At 57.3% G+C, this 13,622-nt stretch overlaps 2 protein-coding genes and 1 long non-coding RNA gene across 20 annotated transcripts in view; 1 reads left to right on the forward strand and 2 right to left on the reverse strand.

Moving 5' to 3' along the window:
* On the reverse strand, positions 1-7,666 carry ABCB6 (ATP binding cassette subfamily B member 6 (LAN blood group)). Its single transcript, XM_008529957.2, has 19 exons — positions 6,339-7,666; positions 5,874-6,011; positions 5,437-5,623; positions 5,115-5,216; positions 4,768-4,951; positions 4,053-4,174; positions 3,430-3,539; positions 3,176-3,241; positions 2,903-3,028; positions 2,703-2,779; positions 2,550-2,613; positions 2,363-2,448; positions 2,097-2,154; positions 1,772-1,876; positions 1,203-1,377; positions 944-1,056; positions 608-702; positions 468-536; positions 1-284 (listed from the first exon to the last, which is right to left on the reverse strand). The coding sequence occupies exons 1-19, from the start codon at positions 6,885-6,887 to the stop codon at positions 188-190; spliced, it is 2,523 nt and encodes an 840-aa protein (XP_008528179.1). The 5' UTR covers positions 6,888-7,666; the 3' UTR covers positions 1-187.
* Positions 1,320-4,443, forward strand: LOC139083236 (uncharacterized). The gene is made up of 2 exons (XR_011539789.1): positions 1,320-1,456; positions 1,736-4,443. It is a non-coding gene; the product is annotated as an uncharacterized lncRNA (long non-coding RNA).
* The window catches only part of ATG9A (autophagy related 9A), a 9,359-nt gene continuing 3,299 nt past the window's right edge, over positions 7,563-13,622 (reverse strand). For all 18 annotated transcript variants that reach the window (XM_008529958.2, XM_008529959.2, XM_070618340.1 and 15 more), the window contains 11 exons: positions 13,287-13,448; positions 12,982-13,123; positions 12,002-12,750; positions 11,765-11,918; positions 11,482-11,661; positions 10,830-11,078; positions 10,450-10,628; positions 10,225-10,342; positions 9,256-9,478; positions 8,919-9,064; positions 7,563-8,636 (listed from right to left, as the gene is read on the reverse strand). In XM_008529958.2, coding sequence (XP_008528180.2) covers positions 8,631-8,636; positions 8,919-9,064; positions 9,256-9,478; positions 10,225-10,342; positions 10,450-10,628; positions 10,830-11,078; positions 11,482-11,661; positions 11,765-11,918; positions 12,002-12,750; positions 12,982-13,123; positions 13,287-13,448 — 2,308 coding nt within the window. In that variant the 3' untranslated portion in view covers positions 7,563-8,630. The remainder of the gene's footprint in view (positions 8,637-8,918; positions 9,065-9,255; positions 9,479-10,224; positions 10,343-10,449; positions 10,629-10,829; positions 11,079-11,481; positions 11,662-11,764; positions 11,919-12,001; positions 12,751-12,981; positions 13,124-13,286; positions 13,449-13,622) is intronic.

Below are 13,622 nucleotides of genomic sequence, written 5' to 3' on the forward strand. Positions count from 1 at the left end.
TCCTAGCACTGTTCATACTTTTATTTCCCCCAAAAGTGCTTTTCTGAAAGGTCCCTTTCTCTCACTATAGTGAGCATCATACCCCAAGACCAGGCTCAGATATGCCAGGGAAGAGGGCTACATCTTATTCTCGTCGCAGTTTCCCTTTGGGAGGGCAGTGGCCACACTTCTGTAACCATGCCTTAGCCTAGGGCTTGGTGTCTTCAGAGGCTTCTTCCTGTCCCTGCTGCTGCAGCTGCCACATTTCGGCATACACCCCGCCTCGGGACAGCAGAGCCTCGTGCCTGGGCAAGGAGGAAAGTGTAAGTCCCCACTATCAGTTTGACCCCTAGAGTGCTCGCCACCAGCCCACAGAGACGACAGAGGGGATTGCCGAGGGCACTCTTTCAGCACCCCCTGGGATTCACAGCCTTCTCCTGGGGCCCCCAGTTCAGAGGCCTGCTCTGTCCTCCTGCTGTGTCTCTTACCGTCCTCTCTCCACAATGCAGCCATCCTTGAGCACGAGGATCTGGTCAGCACTGACTACCGTTGAGAGCCTGAGAAGTCAGAGATCAGTTCCCCACCACCCCACCCCAAGTGAGCCCCGCTGCCTACTGCCCGTCCGTACCTGTGTGCCACGACGATGGTGGTGCGGTTGGCACAGACCTTGGCCAGAGAAGCCTGGATGGCCCTCTCGTTAGGCGTATCCAGCGCTGAGGTCGCCTACAGAGAGGTACTGGATAAAACCGCCCCTGCCACCCAAACGCCCCCTGGAAGGAGGACGCAAGCTGCTGGCTGAGGCCTCGGGAATAACAAGGAACTTTGTCTGAGCTGCAGAACTGCAAGGTGTTTTTTTGAAACACGGATTCATGGTATCTATCCTAAATGAAAACAGTGCTCAGCAGGAATGGCGTGGGTTCAGGCAGGGGGGGAAGGAGGGGAGAGGGTTGCCCAGGGCCCTCACCTCATCCAGCAGAATGATGTCTGGAGCCTTGAGAATGGTGCGAGCGATGGCGACGCGCTGCTTCTCCCCACCGCTCAGCTTCAGTCCCCGTTCGCCTACCTGTGTATTGTACCCTGTGGACATTGCCCACCTCCCTCAAGTCACACGTGATACACTTGGTCTCTGTGACCAGATGGGCAAGGGAGGGATGGCACAGAGAGCAGAGGGGGTAAGAGGACTAAACTGGGCAGGGGAGGGACTCTGTGCAGCGGAAACTCACCTTCAGGGAAAGCCATAATGGCATCATGGATGCCTGCAGCCTGAGCGGCGGCCTCCACCTCATCGTTTCCAGCTGTGATGCGGCCATAGCGGATGTTGTTGGCGATGGTGTCATTGAAGAGGACTGTGTCCTGGGGCACGACTCCAATGTGGGAGCGGAGGGAGACCTGGGTCACCTGGGGCCAAAAGACCATATGCCCTGGCTTGTGAGGTCCCCCAGGCCTGGCAGGAATCACACGGGATGAGAGGCCCTGGGTAAGAATCCTGCCACCTCCCCCCTCCAATCCTAGCTGTGTGGGCAAAGCCCTTAGCCTCTGAGTCTGTTTCCCCACCTATAAAGAGAAAGTACGCTCGCTCTCCTCGCTTCCCTGGACTGCTGCATACCTCGTCTGGCACCATACCTATCATTGTCATGGCGACTTGACTTCTGTAGGTCACGTGGTGCTGGAAAAGCAGATCTCCTGCCCCAGCTTTTTGCAGGAGTGACATCTCCTCTCTCTGGATGCCTAGCATTTGCCATTCTTTTACACACAGGCCTCTAAATTACAGTCTTCTCCCAAGCAACCTTACTTGTGAAATGTCCCGCCCGTCTATTCGGATGCAGCCAGAACTGATGTCATAGAAGCGAAACAGCAGGCGCAAAATTGTGCTCTTCCCTGCTCCGGATGGGCCCACCTGTTGCATCGGAAACAGAGGGGAAAACAGTCTCAGGCCCGCTGGCTTTTAAAGCTTTCTCTCCAAGAGGCCACCAATGTTTGTGGAGGCTGCCACATTCTATCCTGTGACTTGTCCTGACACGGCTCTCTGACTCCACAGAGTGGGTCACAAGCTACCACGGGCCCTGCTATGAGGGAAGCTTGAGGAGTCTGGGCTAACTGGCTGGGTCTCCTCTCACCAGGGCCAGTGTCTGTCCAGGCATCACAGTGAAGGACACATCCTGCAGGGTCTCCCGCCTGCAAGGAAGAGTGGCACGGTCAGTGGGCCTGCTGCCCTCCCGGTGCCCCTTCCATCAACAGAGCTACTACCAGGCCCTGCCCCTGCCCCACTCGGGCCCTCCTCCCAGGTAGCGGTGGGCTGAGAAGCAGGGATGAGGGGCAGGAAGGCAGTGTGTAAACGGACAGTGGGAATGGGGCCTGTGGGAAGCAGAAGGGAGGGGCTCACCCACTGGTATAGCTGAAGTGCACATTCTCAAACTCGATCTGGCCCCTCTGAAAGTGAAGGGGCTCTGCTCCGGGAAGGTCCTTTACCTGGGAGAGTGCCACCAATGCATGCTGCTGTTATTCTCCAGAAACAAAGAACACCACACAGGCCCCTGCTCCCTACAAACCCCACTCCCCTCTGCACTCACTTCTGTCTCCTCTTTCAGCAGGTCAAACATGTTCTCCATGTCAATGAAGTTGGTCTGGATCATCCTGCAAGAAGAGTGCTGGTTGGAGCTCCTCTGAGGAGCTGGGAGAAAAACGGTGCGCCCCGGACAGGTGAGGGCCAGGGGCCAGGTTACCTGTAGTAGGTGCCAAACCAGTTGAGGGGCACGTACAGCTGGATGATGTAGGTGCCAAACAGCACAAAGTCCCCAACCTGTGAAGATCCAAGGAAGAGGACCAAGCGGGCTGTCACTCTGCCCGCTTCCCGCCCAGGAGCCTGGTGGCCTAGACAAAGGGCCCGGGCCCCTCTTCCCTGTCCCCAACACAATTCCCTTACCTGTAGCTTCTGCTCAGTGACAAAGTATGCACAAAGCAAGGAGCCAGCGAGGAGCCCAAGTCCAATCACCAGGTTCTGGGTCTGATTTAGTAAAACCAGTGAAGCACTTGACTTCCACTCCAAACCCTGGGGCAATAAGACAGGAAGGAGGAATGGCACACACATGCCAACTGGTACCTTCAACCTCACAGCCCCCATTTTACTCCTCTCGGCCCTGGCAATTCTGCACCGCCAGGCCATTGCTCTCAGTAGGCCTCAAACCAGCATCCTCACCTGATATTTGATGATGGCCTCTCGATAGCGGTCCACTTCATAACTCTGTGCGTTGTAATACTTCACCTGATGAATCAAACCACTGTTGTGGCCGCAGCATTCAGCACCTGGACTCTTTCCTCCAGATTTCCAACCTCTCCTGCCCAATTTTAAACAGCACACCTCGCCCCCCCCAGCTCCTCGTCAGCCCCGGTGGTGCCAGGCAAACTCCACATCTCCGTGCCTCACACCACTGCCACTGAGGCCTCCGTTACCGTCTCGAAGTTTAGCAAAGAGTCCACAGCTCGTGCCCGGGTAGCATTCTCTTGTGTGTTCATAGCTCGTCGAAACTTCGTTCTCCACTCAGTGACCACGATGGTCAGGGCTGGAGAGTGACAGGAGGAGGGGGAGGGAGAAGAAGACATCATGATGTCACTCCCAACAGCAGAGACGGCAAGTGTAAGTCTGCTTTCTGCCACACACACACTAACTCTGGGCTACAGCCCAGGGACCCAGATTCCGAAGGGAGAGCTCTGTGTCCCAGATGTCTTTGCAGCCTGTGCAAAGCCTGATGTGTAAAAATGCTTTTGGTGAACAAATGAAGGCAAGCTGCATCTTGTGACAGAAATGAGGTTTCTCCTTGACCTGCATCCACAGCCGGCGCCCAGTGTGACCAGGACGCCCTTCCCCGGCCCTCCATCCAGGTTGAGCTAAGCTTCCCTTGGCAGAGGAGGAGCCCTGTCCCCCACCCCGCCCATCACGTAGAGGAGCAGCACAGCCTGGTCAAATCCACTGGGCTACAGCCTCCCAAAGCTGCGTCCCCTGAGCCAGGGCAGCGCTCATGCCGAGGGGAGTCCCTGGATGGTTCAGGCAGACGGTTTCACCAAGCAGCACTCACCGAGGTAAAGACTCATGCACAGGAACACAATGAGGCCAAACCAGGCGTTGAAGAACATGCTGAAGTAGATGATGCCGATGATGATGTCGGCCAGCGTAGGGATGATGTTGAACACCAGGTAGCTAGGAGGGCAAGTCAGGTGACAAAGAAAGGTTCAGGGGCGTGGAGCCAGCACCTCTACCTCTAGGCGTTTCAGTATAGTGTTCTGTTTCCAACAGCAACAGACTAGAATCAAGTTAAATGCCCTGCAAGAGGTGGATGGCTAAATAAGCCATAGCATGCCCAAACTACAGAATGCTCTAGATCAATTATAATGAATGAGGGAGATCTTCATGCACGGATGAGAGTATGTCTCCATAATGTTTTGTTAATAAAGCAACTCTGAGAGTGACGCCTATGTCATGGTACCATTTGTTTTAGTAAAAACCTCCATGATACCACGTTGGTCCTGAGTCTGCAAACATATATGTAAAAATGCAAAAAACCAGAACTCAACACACTAAAAGGAGTGGGAACCTCTGCAGAAGTAAGTGGAATTCAGAAGAGATTTGCTCTCCATCTACTTTATTTGAGTTGTCATGAGCATTTATACATTAATCTCCTAACTTAAAAAAAACAAAGATGGAGGGACAGCTCCTCAAGCTGGGTCTGGTCCCTGACAGCCCCTCCATCCCTGCTTCTCCAGCCCCACCCTCCCTGTCCTCTGGCTTGGCACCTGAGCAGCCCTGTGACACTGGACGTGCCCCGGTCCACAACCCGCAGCACCTCCCCTGTGCGGCGCCCCAGGTGCCAGCGCAGGGAGAGTTCGTGCAGGTGGGAGAAGAGGCGCAGCTGCAGCCGCCGCGATGTGAACTGCTGCACCCGGATCCACAGGAACGTGCGCAGGTTGCTCACGAAGCCTGCGGGAAGCCAGAGGAGGCCTCAGTAGGGCTCGGGGGCCAAAGGACATCAGCCCAGCACAGGATGTGAAAGGGGCAGGGGGAGGAATGCCCGTGGGTAGGGCACTACCAGGAGGAGGGGAGGGGCTAATATCAACCAGGGTGAAAGCAGAGTCCCTCAAACCTGTACCACCGGTGCCACCTCCCTGGAGGAACTTGAGGAAGACATAGGTGGTGACAGTCCAGGCCAGGGAGCTCCAAGGTGCCTTCTCAGTCAGCAAGTTCACTATGGAGAAAATGAGTCAGAGCCCACATATGGCCCCTAGGACTCTCTTCAGGAGAAACTGCCCCAGGCACCCACCACAGCCTCTTTCTGACTACCCAGCTCCCACTCTGTCCCTAGGTGAGCTAGCCCCCAAACCCGTGCCCTCACCCCCACCCCCACCCCACCCAACCGGGCCGAGGAAGGACCAGAGCGCTGAGCTGGCCTTCCTTTTCCCCCTCACCTATGTCCCTATAGAAGATGGGGACCAACACGTTCAGCCCCCGGTCCAACCCCATGAGCCCCAGGCAGACAAGCACAACAAGCTGCAGAGCTGGACTCCCCCGGGGCCACAAGTAGCAACTCAGTAGGCGGAGCTTCCTGCCAAGGTCTCGCCAGGTAGACTGTGGTGGTCCCTCTGTTGACTGCACCTAGGATGGTGAAATGCATGGGCGGGGGGAGCTCAGAAATCAACAAGAAGTGCACTAGCCAGAGACCCTCTAGGAAAATGTATGGGATTACAGCTCACGGGTATCTTAGACCCACAAGTGATGCCTGATGGGGTCAGAAAGGCTAACAGTGCAAACTGAGATTTAGAAAGGAAGTAGTTTATTATAGTGCGAAGAAATGATGATGGAATGAAATTAAGATAGACCCTAAGGTTCAGAGATTGAGGTGTACCTGGTTCCTCTCTACATCTTGATCCTCCTCGTTGATCCGCAAGGTGTAGGACTGAGGACGAAGTCCAGGGGCCCAGAGCCCCAGGACAAAGAGCCCTCCAGAGACCACATACCGCAGTACCCACAGGCTAAACTGAACCTACAATGAAACATGTGAAGAGAGGATCAAGGAGGGCCAAAATCCTATTGTCACTACAGTACTTACAGTAGGGCTGGGAACTGGTGTAAGGCACACACCCAGGTCCTCCTCAGGGGCCCAGCATCTACTAGACTTAAAGAAAAGTCCACAGTGACTCAGCACAGACACGCCCCACCAGCTGGCTATCGGCTCCCCGCTGGCGCCGGCCTCTCCCTTCTTCCCTTCCTTAGAGGCATCCCAAAGCGCGGAGCCAGTACGATCAGACATGCCGTCCTTTTTCCCAGCCCCTCTGACCCGTGCTTCCCCTTTCCCCACGAGGTCCCTCACCTGCTGGCCCAAGTCTGCCCTTGCCCACCACCATTGTGGGCTGTTCCAAGACACCAAGGCCAAGTTCTCGGCTGCAAATGCCACAGTCCAGAGGAGCAGGAGACCCGCGCTGTGCCTGAACTTGATCCAGATGCCCATTGCTAGCTTCTGCCGCGCCTGGCTCCGTTCCACCACGATCAATCCCAGGCCACAGGCGCTGGCCAGAGTCCCCAGTACGGAAGCCAGCAGTAGGTAGCCTGGCAGTGGGGCCCCCTGGGCAGTGCCCACCCGGCCAACCAGGCCGGCTAGGGGCAGCGCCACCTGAAGTGTGGCCAGGAGCAGCTGCAGCCCATAGGGAGCGACGAGAGGGCCGGCCCCCCACGATAGCGCGTCGGCGCCAGGGGGCCGCTCCCGACGCTTGCAGGGAAGGACCAGCACCAAGGCCAGAGCCCCGAGGCCCAGCAGCGTCGAGGGCACCAGCGTGAAGAAGAAGCAGGGACTCAAGCCACCCTCCGCCCAGGCCGGACCCACGGGCCCTTCGGCCTCGCAGTAGTTGCCCACAGTCACCATGACAATGCGTGGCCGCCGGCCGAGGCTGCGGGGACTGCGGGTCGGGAGAACGGGACCGGCCGCTCGGGACGGGGGGTGGAGGCTGGGGCGTCTCGGGTCATGGAGCGGCGGGGCGCCAGGCGACAGGGGTAGCGGCAGGGACACACGTGGACCCCACCACACTGCCCACTCTCTCCGCGCACGCGCCGCCGCCACGCACTCACGCACGGCACGCACGCCGGCTCCGCTCGCCCGCCCCTCGTCGCGGCCTGGGACCCTGCTTCCAAGTCCCGGTGGCCAGGAATGTGGAGCGTGCGACTCGAGCGGCTTTCTTCCGCAGCAGCCCCGCCCGCCGGGCGGCCCCCGTCCCTACACAGGCCCCCATTGGCCAAACGTCTCCGAGGGGGCGGGGGGAACGGTGCACGCGGAAAAGGCAAAATAGAAGGGCGGAGTCGGCTTGTCCCTGGCTCAGGGCGGGAAATCTGACCGCACGTCCGGCTGGAGACCTTGACCTCCACGGAACCGTGGGTCGGAAGCGGCCCGTCTGCTAGCCGGCCAGCTGGGTATACCCGAGCGACGGCATGGGCCCACTTTACTCCAGGGCCCGGCCCAGTCTCAGTCACCTGGGGGTCACACGCACCCTACTCCGCTCGTTCCTAGAATCCTAGTCGCGCGAGACAGCGAGCCGCAACCAGGTCAAAGTCCCTTCTTTATTAAGGGCTATCAAGCTGTACACGGTCCCCACCCGACTCCGCTGTGAGCTCGGCAGCGCAGGTCACCGCTCACCCGCAGCAGACCCCAGCTGGGGGAGGGGGCCCGGAGGGGAGGAGCTGGGTCCCAGCATGCAATGCGGCAGCCCAAAGCCTAGGGCGAAGCCGTCCTGTCGCCCCTCCATCCCCCTCTAGGGGACATCGGGAGGCAGGTGAGAGCTCTCTTGCTGGGAGGTAGACAGCCAGGGGCACACTCCAGCCCTGTCAGTCCCATGTGCAGGTGGTGGGGGTACAATAAGCAGCAATGGGGGCCAGGAAGGCCTCAGTCTCCCAGGGGCCCATCCCCAAAGTTGGAGAGGGCAGCAAAGAATTTCCATCTTGCTCCCGCAATTTAGAAACTTTCCTTCTTAGTGTCAAAAGATAGCATGAGGGGAACTGGGAACTAGGGCCTCCACGTCAATGCAAAGCAAAAGCTGAACAGAAGGGGAGCAAGCGAACAGAACGTGAGCAAGCGGCACACACATGCCAGAGATGTGCAGGAAGCAGGAGAGAGGTGAGCAGGCTGCAGCACTGGGAGAGAACCGGGGGGGTGAGGTAAGGGCCACAGCCTGAGCTGCTCATCTGTTCAGGGTGGGGGGAGGGAGGCTGCAGAGGTTGAGGGTCCAGGCCAACCTCCCCACTCCACAGTTGGCACAGGGTCTCCCTGCTTGGCAGCTTCTGTGGTGGGCAGTCCTCTGGAGACTTTCAGGGCAGGGTGCGAAGGTGGCAGTATTGGGGCTGGGCTGGGGACCAGTTTCTAGCACCACACTCTGAGCCAAGGGGGGTCCTGGGGATGAGGCTAGAGTCCTGTGTGCCCTGATTCTTAGACCCCCAGTTTCTCTCCTGGGGCTGTGGCAAGCCCAGTGTTGGCACCTCCCTTGGCCAGGCACGGACACACAAACACCACACGCGTGGAGCCAGGCGACACTCAGAGGAGCCCTCCATGGCAGGCAGGTGGGATGGCAGGGCAACAGTGACCTCCATCCTGGGGCATAGGGACCCTTGTGAGCCTTGTCTACACCTGTGGAGAGAAAAGGACTGGCAGTGGAGATAGTCTTTAGCTATCTGCTTACCCAACAGAAGCCTGGAGATAAAGGAAAAAGGAAAGCTTGATTCTTGGGGAGGTGAGTGAAGGGAAAATCAAGCCCTGGATTTCAGAGGAGGTGAGGGAAAAAGGGAGTGTATTTTGGAAGGGAGGGTGCAGTATCTTTGCATGAGAGGCCCGCCTTTCTTCGCTTGAGAAGCTTTGACTTCAGCCTGGAAGTTACTACTGGCAGGTGTTCTTGGGTCCTGGAACACTTACCTTGTGCACCTGAGGGGGAAGCTCATCCTCTGAGCCCTCCTCAGGCACGGGCTCTGGGTGCCTTGATGCTGCCTGCCCATCTTCAGCCCACCCTCCAAGGGGCAGCCGAGAGAAGTGAGAGGGAGCCCGGGGCACTGTGCCAGGATCTAGAGACACAAGTAAACATACTCTTAGAATGAACACAAACAGGAATAAGGACAAGGGTTCTGGGGCTGCTCAGGGTACGGGGTTAGTCTCCTTGGGCCTGGTCCCTCTGACCTCTTTCCTCCCCTAGAGGCCATGGGAAGAATCACCCTACCCTGAAGGTTCTGTGTTGTCCTCTACCCCCATTTGATACCTGTAATGCCCCCATAGCGCCTCTGGAAGGCCCCCTGCAGGGCGGTGGTCTCAGGTGCTCCAGGCCGGGGTGTAGCACAGGGATAGCTGGCAGAGCGGGGGATAGGTTGGGGGGCCCGGGCACCCTCTCCCGCCTCTTCAGGGGCGCTCTCCCCACTTTCATCACTCTCCCGGCGGTGCCATACATGCCGCTCAGGTTCAGCCTGGGCCTGCTGCTTGTGGAGCTGAGAAGTGGAAGACTCGTTAGTTGGGGACAGAAGGATATCTGTCTGAAACAGCTGCCCCCACCATGGTTGTGGCCAGTTCCTATTTATCCCGCCTCATCTAGAATCACTGACCCAGAGCGCCTATTGTGTTATTAGGTGTAACACACGTACGATGTTTTACAGGTTAAATTCTCAGCAGGCCCCTGGAACAAGCCTGTGCATAGATTGTAATAGTTCTCATTTTACCTGGTCATTTGATTCAAGAACAAACTGGCTATGGATCTAAGTGCCAGGCACTCTTTTAGGTGCTGGGGACATAGCAGTAAACATCACAGACAAAAATCCCAGTCCTGGGTTGGGGAGACAATAAACAAATAAATAAGGAAAATATACAATATGTCAGATGGTGCTAAATGTTATAGAGAAAAATAGAGCAGGAATTTTCAGGAGGGTGGGCGAGGAAGGCTTTTACTCAGAGGGGACAACGAGGGTCTCATGGGAAAGGAGGGAGCAATAGGGATTTCTCGAAGACTTGGATTTTTGGCAGGGAAACCACAAGGCCACCAGTGTGTAAAGGCCCAGGATGAGAGTGAGCTTGGCTAAAATGGATGGTAAGAGGATATATGTGGAATGGACACAGCAGAGCAGATAAATGGCAGAGAAGGGACCGGAACCCAGGTCTGGCTTCTTCACATCTACAACCCTCTATTCTATTTTTCAGCTGCCACCTGGGTTCTCTGCCCTCCTCCTTCCTGCCCACTCACCTGGTGCATATACAGGGCATGCAGGCTCATCTCGGTGGATGCATATTCTGACAGCACCAGACTCTGCAGCTGTCCTTCCCACACACTGCTCCCGGAGCTGGCTGTCCTGGCATCCACCCTGTCCCTCCCAGCAAAGACAGACAGCGGTCATCAACATTTCTGAAACCCACACAAATTGCTGGGGGCTTCTGTGGTGCCCTCCCATCTTAGACCACCACTACTCACCCAGAGCCTGTCATGGTGCTGGGAGCCCGGCCCGTGGGCACCTGACCAGGTTGCAGAGGGGAGAAGGAGCGCAGGGCAGAGGCAACTTCAGCCCTGTGCCTGGAGCCCTGCAGGTCTCTGGGCAGTGGGGGACCCCGGCAGGATGAGCCGGCTACCACATTTGCAATAAGGCTCAGTGGCTGTGAAAGAAAGGGGTGGGTAGAATTCTCAGGGTAGGAGGGAGGCCTCTGGGTCCCCCGGTGCTCTGCACGTTAGAACCCAATGGCACAGACTGAACAGACAGAAGGAAACCAACAAGGTAGGCCCTTCCACCCCATGCCCAGTCCTCAACTCCCAGCTCTTGGAGTCTGCCCATCATCTCCCAGTCCCCAGGAACACACCTCAGACTCAGACTGTAAAGACTGGATGGATGTAAAGAGGGCATTTTCAGGGAGCAGACCCCCTTGGGCAAGGCCAGCAGCTGCTCCATCCCGCTGAACTTGCTCCTTGAGGAAGCCTAGGAAGGCCGTGCTCTCACGTGGTGGCTGCCAGCCAGGGTTGGTGATGGCAAAGTGCATGAGTGACAACTCTGTCTTCCCATCCTCGGCTTGCTGGTACACTGAGGCCTCTGTCTGCCCACCGGACAGCCACTGCACAAGGGAGGCTGCCGTGAACAGGGCTGTCCTCTCACAGGAACCCTTTTTCTACCTTTTCTCCTAGGGGGGAGGTCTTGCCCCTGGAGGACAGAGACCACAATGCACTGTTGTGTCTTGTCCAGGGGCCCTGGTGCCAACCGCTGGGGTGGCCACATGATGGACTAGTTGCTTGGTTTGTGTCTTTCTCAAGGGAGCCTGGCTAAGGGTACGTGTTTGGGGCTAAAATCCAGCCCAGGTTCCCATTTACCAAGCTGTGTGTACCCTGGTACAGGGCTGCCCAGAGGCACGGCTTCCTTTCTGTGCTTTGTTGGCTCAGAAGGGGTGCCTTTTTGCAGTCTGCCCAAAGACACTGTGCCAGCACCGCCTCTGGCCATCTGCCCCCCTCCTCTCCCAGTACCTGGGGATGCCCATGCTGGCGAACATCCATCTGAGCAAAGGAGCAAGTATCCCCAACACCAACGACCTCCACGGTGAAATTGCGGAAGAAGTCTATAATCTCCAGGGCCCGTGGGCGCAGGCAGAAGATGAGGATGAGGGGTGTGACAATGGGGCTCAGTAACTCCTCCAAGATGAACACCTAAAAGAGAGGGGACCACAGTCACAAGAGAGCAGGAGGGATCCCAGCCCTCACCACCGAGCTGTCAGCCAGTCTAGCAGGCCCTAACTCCAACTCCACTCACTGCCTTGTACTGGAAGAGCTGAGCAAACTCGTCCCGGGTCTGCGAGCGGTGGGCATTACCCTGCCAGTGGTCAGGCATGTAGTGGATGTGAGCGAGGATCACGCGCAGCAGCTGCTCAGGGCAGAACACCATGTGCTGGTCCGGGATAAAGGATCTAGTGGGATCAGGGTCATGGTGAGATGTAAGCCTTTCCCAGGAATGCTAGTCTGCTTGCTCCCACCTGCTGCCCTGGCCCACCTGCACACGGTCACAGTGACCCCCAGGAGCGTGACGGTCGTGAGGACATGTTCCACAGCCAACACATCTTCGTCATAGATGGTGAGGGCAATGAGCACAGCCAGGATGGAGCCAGCGAAGAAGGCGCCATTCTTGGCCAGCAGTGTCAGCAGAGGTGATAGGAAGCAATTCATGTACTTGGAGGCAGGCTTGTAGCCACGGTTCAGGCGGGACTGCAGCTCATGCTCCAGCTCGTTGAAGTGGCGGAGGTAACAGCGGCCATAGAGTGACCAGCAACGTGCTCCCAGGGCCCCGGGCTCCCGCTTCAGCACCTCGGCGTAGCTGAAGAAGGCATACAGGATCTGCCAGATGAGGATGAGGGGGCAGAGCAGGAAGTTGGCGATGCCAATCCACAGGATGCGGTTGCTGAGGCGCTGGGCCAGCTCTAGCCGTTGCCCCCCACGTTTGTACTCAGCCTTGAGGCTCCATTCATTGAGAAACAGAGAGCCAGGTCCCCAGAAGAGGATCAGCTCGAAGTTGTACTTGAGGCCCCGGGTGAAGAAGACAGCTTCCCCGAGGCCGGGCAGGCGGAAGCGCAGCGGCAGCAGAGATTTGTTAACCAGCGCCACCATGTAGTTCTGGAAACGGAGGATGCGGTGGTAGATGTCCAGCTCTGTCAGCTCGCGCTTGTGGATGCAGATCTGGTGCTCTTTCTGGGTCTGCACAATCCGGGCCTGCACTTCCTGCCATGTGCAGTATGGAAGGGCAGACTGTGGAGTGGAAGAGACAAGGTAAAGAAGGTGGGCTTGTTGCTTCGGCCACTTGCCCTGCCTTAGCTGCTCAGGGGTCCTGTACTGAGCTGAGGGGAGCCTTTAAGCAGATGCTCCCTGACCTGCCAATGACGGATGAGGATGCCTGATGCCCAGGAATACACCCTGCCCTTCCCAGGCTGCAGAAGATGTCTCGGGCCGTGGTGCTAACTCCCAGCTCCCCAGTCTCACCATGGGGATACGCAGAGCATGTAGGTAGAAGGAGTGGATCTCCCAGTAGCAGCAAATGTTGTAGATGAACTTGATAAGCCGGTGGATCCAGAAGACAGCAGCGATGACAAGGATGGTGATAAGGGAGCCATTTTCCTGAATCCTGATGGGGAATAAGGAAGGGAGGAGGGGTGACCCTTGAGGAGTCTCGGCAGACATGTTGCTATCCTGAAGGATTTGGCCTGAGTCTGTGCTCACCCTCCACTGCATTCCCCACCTGCTAGCAGAACTACAGGCCCCGGAGCCCTCTGCCTCGCAGCCCTTACCTGGCACTACAGACTTGGGCAGGCAAAAAGGCGTCTGGCAGAGTGACCTTGACAGGCTCGGTAGGGTGAAGACTGTGGTTCACCATCTTGTTGGCAAACAGGATGTCGTAGTCCACACAGCTGACCAGGAAGGTGGTGAAGGCCACCACAAAGAGGAACTGCCTGGGGAGTCGGGGAGAGTCAGAGACGCACCGGTAAAATAACACGGGAAAAGACAAGAGTCTGGAAGCAGCAGAACAAGATTGGGGAGCAGCCTCTGGGAAATGGAGGGGCTGGAGAACTCCCAGTGGGCTCTCTCTACTGCTCAGCCCTAGGGGACCTTCTCAGACCCAAACC

This window comes from Equus przewalskii, chromosome 5 (genome assembly GCF_037783145.1).
Source record: "Equus przewalskii isolate Varuska chromosome 5, EquPr2, whole genome shotgun sequence".
Classification (NCBI taxonomy): Eukaryota; Metazoa; Chordata; class Mammalia; order Perissodactyla; family Equidae; genus Equus; species Equus przewalskii.

Excerpts from the sequence above, each read along its gene's own strand:
- ABCB6 (XM_008529957.2), bottom strand. The coding sequence starts at position 6,887 with ATGGTGACTGTGGGCAACTACTGCGAGGCCGAAGGGCCCGTGGGTCCG. Across the intron at positions 2,449-2,549 it reads TGCTGAAAGAGGAGACAGAA|GTAAAGGACCTTCCCGGAGC; the intron begins GTGAGTGCAGAG and ends GCACTCTCCCAG. Across the intron at positions 703-943 it reads ACATCATTCTGCTGGATGAG|GCGACCTCAGCGCTGGATAC; the intron begins GTGAGGGCCCTG and ends ACCTCTCTGTAG.